Below are 8,678 nucleotides of genomic sequence, written 5' to 3'. Positions count from 1 at the left end.
TATATATATATATATATATATAATATATATATATATATATATCTGATATCATATCAGAGCCTGATTAAATTTGAATTTATGCGAGAAATTTCTATGTCAAGAATAAATCGCTCAGGTGATTTCATGTATGTGAAAAATAAAATTTAAAATATATGAAGAAATATTTATCAGTTTACTACGATACTAATTGACCGCGGTGTATATTTTTGGCATAATACATAAATGTGCCCTTTAACTTGGCTTTAAATTACATTTATGCCCTTCAACTTTGGATATGCAGAAACAGACACTTAAACTTGTATAAAGTTGAACAAATAGACACACATGTCATCCTACATGTCATTTTTTGTCCTACGTGGTGTCTTACGTGTATTGTTCCATGTAGGACTCATGTGTTTATTTATTTAAAAGTTGGATAGTTAAAGTGTCTGTTTGTGCATTATGAAAATTGGAGGTCAAAGTTAAAATTTAAAGCTAAGTTTAGATTTCAATATATGTATTATGCTTATATTTTTCGTTTACCTGAACTGGTGGAGGTCTATCTGTCAGCATTCAGTACGAAGTAGCAAAGAAATTAGAGTAGAGAAACTACAAGGAAGCTAATTAATCCTGCTTGCACCAGCTCATTTTCAGACATCAATGCCCAAAGAAGCTCCCACACTGTTTTTTTCAATTTCTTTTGCACTATTATTTAGTTAACCACACCATTTTTTGTCTTTTTATTTGGTTCTTTTCTGTAGTAAGTAGTGTTCTTTCTTTAATTAACATTTTCCTAAAAGACACACTCTTTACTCAGACAAAATCAGCTATTTTAAGCTCAAAAACCCCATAAAGATTGGACCTTTTTGCTATTAGTGTAAAAGGGTAGTTGTTTTTAGTTTCAAGAATCATTTTGTTACCTCAAATTATTATTTGGGTCTTAGGTCTAGATATCAAATCTAATCTGTAGTAGTTGCACTGGCAAATCAAGAATTGTGGGTCTAATAAGCTTTTTTTTTTTGTTTGCTGGTTTGAGTCCAAATCAGAGTTAATACATCTTTTTGAAAGTTTGAGTCTTTGTTGGAATAGCTAAAAAGAAACATACCCAAGTGGCAGATTTCACTATTTTAGAATGTGAAAGATTATATAAAAGACTCACAGTAGAGGGACAATGATATTTGATTTATTGTACTATGGGAAATGCAAGAAAGGTTGGGTTTTTATGTTGATAGTAGAACTTATCAGTCAAGTGAACTGATAGAAAGTTTTGATTTTTGTCTGTAATTAGTAGAGTTTGATTTGATTTGAAGTTCTGGTAGATTAGTTAGAAAGACATTTGGCGGAAATGTCTGGAGAAGATACACAAGAACTTCGTTCTTTGGCCTTGACACCAACATGGTCTGTTGCTTCTGTATTGACTATATTTGTTGCTGTTTCACTGCTTGTGGAACGATCCATTCACAGGTTATCTAATGTAAGCAAGGTTTTCTTCTGCACTGTTTGGCTTGTGTAGTTTTGTTGGTTTTATTGGAAGAATTGACTCGAGCATGTATCGGAAATAGCTTCTCTACCTTTGAGGTAGGGGTAAGGTTTGCGTACGCTTTGCTCTCCCTGGACACCACTTGGTGGGATTACATGGTTATGTTGTTGTTGGTTTTATTGGGAGAGTGTTATAGGAGTCCGGTACCAAGGAGTTCATAGTCTACTGTATACACAAAAGAATCGATGTTGGAATATATAGTGTAATTTTCCGGGCAAAGGAGTTCATGACTAACTTTTGTTCATGTTTCAGTCTGTGTTATTCTGGACTTTTGTAGATATTCATGTTGTATGTTCTCAGAAATATAGGGTTTTGATCCCCTTGTGGCACCCTGGGAATTCTCTCTGACATTATAGGAACTATGAAGGATATAAATATTCATCATTTCTTTTTCATATACAAACTTCCTGTTGATTACTCAAGCAGCTTAAGAATTGGATATGCTTTGAGTTACTTGTCCTAGATTTTACAGTCTTGGATAGTTGCTTATATTAACAAGCTCCCTTGGATAGAAGCGAACATCCAACCTCTTCGAGTCTTCGTGTCTCGAGGCTTCTGATTTCATATGAGATTGTATTTGATTGATTATGTTTCTTGTAGAACCATCAATTATGGAACTTTGAAAACTAACAGTTTTTATTATTTTATCATGTCAGTGGTTGAGGAAAACCAATAGAAAGCCATTGTTAGCTGCTGTGGAGAAAATGAAAGAAGGTATTATATGTTTATGTACATTTGAACTTAGAGCATACATACGAAAAGAAAAAAACTATTTGAAATTTGGATTACCCTCCTTTCAACCCAAAATATTACTTTTCCTGTCATAACCGTTTTCGACATTTGGCGTACAGAGTTGATGCTTCTTGGATTCATTTCTCTCCTTCTCACAGCAACTTCCAGCATCATATCTAATATTTGCATACCGTCAAAGTTTTACAATAATGCATTTGCTCCATGTACCAAGTCTGAAGTTGATGAAGAAATGGAGAATGAAGATTTGAAGGAGCGTAAACTTTTGATGGCTTTTGGTCTTCATAGGAGAGTATTAAATTCCTTCAATCAAAATACGTGTGGAGAGGTAAATTCGATTTTACATGTGACATATGAATCCATTATTCCAATGACTTGTATCAATTCTACTCTTGTTGCTACAAAATGTACCTGCAACTGATTATCCTGCAAAAATGAAATAACTAGTTTTTTTAGTTTATTGCCTCTGAGTTGCTTAGGTTCTCTCTCTTTCTAAAGTTGTTTCTGAATTAGTGTCAATAATCTGAATCAAACATTTTATCAGAACCATGAACCTTTTGTATCATATGAAGGCCTTGAGCAGCTGCATCGCTTCATTTTCGTCATGGCCATTACTCATATATCTTATAGTTGCTTGACAATGCTGCTGGCGATTGTTAAGGTAAAGTTCTCTTTTACTTGAACTTGATAAACTGATGCACATTGTTTTGGTGAACTTTACAAGTCCAGTTATTTTCGAGTATATCTTAATCTATTGTCCATGGAGTGGCAAGTTTGATTGGATGGACGTAAACTGTGATGTATTAAACTTGCAAAGTTTACTGTGATGTATTAAACTTGCAAAGTTTACTGTCATATGTGATGGTAATGCTATACATCCTCATTCAATGGCCCTATTACTTGTTACCTTGTGGACAACAGATTTGGAGTGAAAATTTGCTTTCGGTGTGAGCTTCATGATATGCTTAATTTATAGACTGCTGGAGAGGCATAGTGTGTGATAGCCGGAGGCATCTGATTTGTTGCTGATGTTCTGATAAAAGTATTTTGATGCCCACAGTGTTGCGGGAATTAATCTCTCTGTCAACAAGATTTTTTGCTTTTACTTCAGCATTTAAGCATATCCTCTCTAGTAGGGGCATTTGTCACTTCCTTGCAGAAGTTGCCATGCCTGTCCTACGAAATGACCACGTCTGGTCTTTATCCTCATTATCACCACTTTTCTCTTCTTCTTTACTTCTGTAAACTCTATTCACATGTTCTGCATCGCTAGCTGCCTGATAAGTGAAAATCTGGACAGGTCCACAGTTGGAGGGTGTGGGAAGATCAAGCACAGAATGACAGGCATGATGTACTAACTGGTAAGTTATACTTGCATGTCATTTATCAAAAAGTAATCTTGTTCTCTAGCTTCTACCGTTTGTTGTTCTCTTGTAATCATTGTGGATAAAGTCTGGTGGTTTTAATTTCTTATTCTAACAAGAGATGTAACTTTAAATTTGTTCAGAACAAGAAAACACAAGGTCTTAATATTATTTATCTAAAAGAAAATTATAAGGGCCTTTATAATTAAATGGAAAGTCGGTTGTGTCAAGAAGCGTGCATGTATTATGATGGAGATGGAGCAAATTATCAGTTGTATGACTCTTTGTACATGAAGTATAAGTGGACTCTAATTACCGAAATCTCCAGAGACTTGAGAATGTACATGCATCGGATGATTCCTGAAGTTGAGAGTTCGGAGACAAGCTGATGGATTTTCTTCAACTTGTGTCAAGGGGATTCAATATTTCATATTCAACGAGAAAATCTCATTTTTACGCTTTTTGAATTGAAAGACTTACTGATGAACGGGGATTCAATTGTACCCCCTTGGCTCTTCATAGTTCATCCCTTGTGCACCACAAAGATTAATCCATTCTTTTCTCGTTATGTGTGCAGATGACAATGTTTGTGCTAATCTTTACATCAGTATCATGTTACTTTGTTTTCCAATATTATTATTATCCCATTGTGGTCTTTCCTGGAGCAAACATGTATTTGCCACTTATTTCTATTTCTAGACATCTATTGCTTCGTATTTATTGATTAATGCATTTAGAAATTCTCTACCTTGGTGTCTATCAGGTAGCTATCTTCAGCTGTTATGTTTGCTTTTCTCCTTTATTTTGGGTGGGGGGAGATGCATGAACCAGGGTAATATATATTTCATTTCTGCTTGGTATTCGTTGAAGAGATCAGCCATTTGTCCTCTAGAAATGTCTCAAAACCTCAATCAGTGCCCCTTTGAAATGCTAAATGTGGAGAAATCCATCACTTTGTTTACTTTGATAGAACTTTGAAAAAACCTACAAGAAACTGAACTTGTTTCTATGGCAGAAATTTCTAGAGCCAAGACATTCCGAAGGCAGTCAACTTTTGTCAGAGTTCACACATCAAGTCCACTTGCCAGAAACCATTTCCTTGTTTGGGTGGTTAGTTCTTATATTGTTCTTACTAGATACTGATTTCCCTAGCCCTCACATAATTTATTCATCCAAAGTAAATAAAGTATTTGCTTTTTGATAGTTATGCTTTTAGATGAGACGGTTCCCATAATTACTCGTATCGACTTGCACTTTATTTTCCCTTTCACAATTGGTTTGAGTATAATGTGTGTATATTTCTATCATCAAATTTCGCAGACCTGTTTCTTCCGGCAGTTTGGCCGCACAGTTGTTCGTGCTGATTACCTTACTCTGCGCAAGGGTTTTATCATGGTATGGATCCAAACATGAACCACTTCCCTTTAATTCGCTTCTAGCATTTTGAAAGAATTAATCACTTGCAAAACATTAAGTAAAATATTTGAATGCTTTTGAAGGCAGTACTGTGGAGTATCTTAGAAGTTAAAAAGTAGTTAGGATGTGAAATTTGTTAGTTTAGTTTTAAGGAAATTACTATGTCACAAAAAGACATCATCTGATTAGAAGCAGCTCATATCACAGTTTGACAAACAACAATCTTGAAATATACAATCATGATAAAAAGTACAACTGATGCACATTATGAAGAATGGAACACTGTCTTTCAAAACTAGACATGAAACTAAGCCTGTGTTAGTTTATCGAAAAGATTAGGACGTTATGTTGCAAGCCCGGTTCATTTTGAACTCTAGTTTAGGGATCATTTTAAGTTATCTTCATGTTTGTATCACTGATTTTCTTTTCCATCACAACAGCGTCTCTATATATGATACAGATTTCTGTTATAGATTACTAGTTACGACCTTTCTCCTCTTATTCATGGCAGAATCACAACCTTACATCAAACTATGATTTTCACAGCTATATGATTCGCTCGATGGAAGAAGAATTCCAAAGAATAGTTGGTGTAAGGTAAGAATAAAAGTACTCCTTCCCCATTTTCATCCTCTTCTTTGAGTAGGCAGAGAGTTAAAAGTTGTTTAAAGAGAATTAGGCCAAATGTGGAGAGAAATTCATTTGGTTTAGTTCTAAGGAAGAGGTGAATCTCATCTAATTGTTGAGTTAGCATTAAGCCCAAGTAATGTTTTCTCCAGTTCATTTGGTCCTTAATCTTTGTAAAATTTTTGAGGAAGTACATTGAATCGGTTAGTGAGCTCCTGATGGAATGAGTAATGAATTTAGGAATTTTTGTTTTGTAGTTGTTTCTCCGTTTACGGTGGCTCATGTATCATCTTTTGTTCAGTGCACCCCGTCCATATAAATGATCATTGGATAGAAAAATAGTCATGGAGAACACTAGAGTAGATCAATTTTACTTTGAAGTCTATTATTACAACAGTTCTTACTTTCTTTCCGTCATTTGTTTCTTGATTGAACCTTCCTCTCATAACTTTTGTGTTGTATCTTTGTAGTGGCCCTCTGTGGGGATTTGTGGTGGGATTTATGCTGTTTAACGTAAAAGGTAATTCAGCCTTCATTGTTTGAGATGAGCAACATAAGCCACTTTTGTTTTTTATCATTAGATAAGTTTGCATATTTCCGCTCCCCGACATTTGTGTTCTGGTGAAACTAAACTCCATCCACAAGCTTATGCATGACAAATTGAACTTTAACATGCAGGATCGAATCTGTATTTCTGGATAGCGTTAATCCCTATCATTGTAAGTGCTTCCATTGCAATTATGTTTTGAAACTCTTCATAAATGCATGAACATATATTCTTACGTATATAAAGCGATGCCTATTTCCCTTTCTCTTTATTCCTTACCCTGTTGTGGTAGACTGACTGTGACCCTGCATGAGTCATCTTTCTTAATATTTACCTCTTCCCTTGCATTCCGAATTATCTTATATATTATATGAACTTATGGATGTGATAGAAGATATAATTAGTCGTTTACTTGTGCTTCCGTGCAGCTAGTACTACTCGTGGGTACAAAACTGCAGCATGTGATCGCAACCTTGGCATTGGAGAGTGCTGGAATTACTGGCTCGTTCTCAAGGGTCAAGCTAAAACCACGAGACGAACTTTTTTGGTTCAAAAAACCAGAATTACTTTTGTCCTTGATTCATTTTGTCCTTTTCCAGGTTTGTTTGTACAATCATACTTCATTTTTCATTTGTTTCGTCTATCTATTAACTTTCTTTAATATCTATATACACTAACTTGTTTTTGCATGTTAACTCTTGCAGAATGCATTTGAGCTAGCTTCATTTTTTTGGTTCTGGGTATTCACTGGTCCCTTTCTCGTAGCTTAAATTTTTTTTTCCTACCGAACATTTATATACCTAGTCAAAGCATTTCCTTTTAACTGCATTAAACATTTGCAATCTCTAGTATTCGACATTGGCACATTCCCTGAAGTACTAATGATTTATTCCTTTTAACTCAAATTCATTCTCGGAGTTCGACAAAACCATGTTCTCCCTTTAATACTTTCTTAGACAAAACCATATTCTCTATTCCATGTGTTTGTATAATGTGTTCTACCACATACATATATTTGTTTCCATTTGTTGTAGACAGTAATGTTCAGAATATCTGAGTTTTGATGAAGTTACGTCTTTATTCCAGTGGCAATTTGGGTATAACTCATGCTTCATAAAGAACCACACGCTTGTGTATCTACGACTCATTATGGGGTATGTGTAATTACAAACTGTATTTGTATGTATTGCTTAAGGTTTCAGATTTACCAACGTATATTTATTAAGCACAACGGTCTAAACCTATGCTGTTGTTCGTCACCCAGGTTTGCTGGACAATTCCTTTGCAGTTATAGCACCTTGCCACTCTATGCCCTGGTTACACAGGTATTATGTCACGACGGATATAGCTAAATTGAGAAGTCAGAATAGTATGATCCTCTTGTTAACGTTCGACTTTGTACATTACCTCTCTGGCCTTTCTAGAATATTCTCATGACCACCTTAAGGTTATGGATGACATGTCTCAAATTTTCTAGTTCCGTCTCCCTTTCTTTTTCCGCTTCTTGCTCATGACAAGGAAATACTAATAGATGGGAGACAGTAGAGACTGGAGTAGGTGAGGTAAATGAGCACGATGGCGTAGGGGAAAGGGAAGAGGCTCTACTCTTAAATGTGGTTTACTTTAAAACGTCAACGGTATGTCCAGAGATTATAAGATCTTCTTGATCATCGTTGAAATGTTAAACTTTACGAACTACTTCAACTGTGCTAGTAACTCTGCATGTTGCACTTCCACAGTAAACTCGTGAATCGGACTATTAGATGAGATTGTAGATATTTCCAAGAACAAAGCTTTGAACATAGTATACTTGCCTCTTTGCAGATGGGTACAAACTATAAGGCTGCACTGATTCCACAGAGAATAAGAGAAACAATCCACGGATGGGGAAAGGCAGCAAGAAGAAAAAGGAGGATGCGTATGTTCCCAGACGATTCAACTGTCCACACTGATACAAGCACCGTGATGTCACTCGAGGAATATGATAATGACCAGTTGGTTGATAGCCCTCGAACAGTGCATGGTGCAGGTACAGAAATTGAGTTGCAGCCACCACCAACTGTCACGGAGGATCATCATTCAGTAACAATTAACGACACTTCAAGTCGTATTGGTACTCCTCTCCTTCGTCCCTGTGCTTCTATTTCTTCCGCAACTTCTCCAAGTCTTCCACCTGAAGTAATATCAAGATCATCTTCAATGCCTGCTAGAGGACATTTGAATTTGGATAAACAATAACCATTATAGTGAAATCGCCACAAAGTGAAGTTGGTGTTGATACTTCTGCAGGTTTGTTTTAACGTTGCATATAACATATATACTTGAAGATGTTTGACATGTGAATTCAAAGAAATATGCAGGTAGGAAAGAAATAGTTTCTGTAGTTACGTTGCAAAAATATTTGTCCAAAAAACGCTGTGGATTGAAAAATCTATAATAACTGTTTCTCTATGTA

The 8,678-nt window shown here is 35.5% G+C and overlaps 1 protein-coding gene across 1 annotated transcript; it reads left to right on the top strand.

Annotated features, from left to right (window-relative positions):
* The first annotated feature begins 532 nt into the window (after positions 1-532).
* LOC107026121 (MLO-like protein 11) lies at positions 533-8,606 on the top strand. Its single transcript, XM_015226979.2, has 15 exons — positions 533-1,453; positions 2,176-2,233; positions 2,371-2,597; positions 2,814-2,930; positions 3,570-3,630; positions 4,649-4,743; positions 4,954-5,028; positions 5,561-5,646; positions 6,147-6,196; positions 6,355-6,395; positions 6,652-6,822; positions 6,928-6,963; positions 7,310-7,377; positions 7,488-7,548; positions 8,048-8,606. The coding sequence occupies exons 1-15, from the start codon at positions 1,325-1,327 to the stop codon at positions 8,459-8,461; spliced, it is 1,689 nt and encodes a 562-aa protein (XP_015082465.1). The 5' UTR covers positions 533-1,324; the 3' UTR covers positions 8,462-8,606.
* The last annotated feature ends 72 nt before the right edge of the window (positions 8,607-8,678 follow it).

This window comes from Solanum pennellii, chromosome 7, assembly GCF_001406875.1.
Source record: "Solanum pennellii chromosome 7, SPENNV200".
Classification (NCBI taxonomy): Eukaryota; Viridiplantae; Streptophyta; class Magnoliopsida; order Solanales; family Solanaceae; genus Solanum; species Solanum pennellii.
The sequence above is the reverse complement of the archived record's forward strand: the minus strand, read 5'-3'. Positions and strand labels throughout refer to the sequence as shown.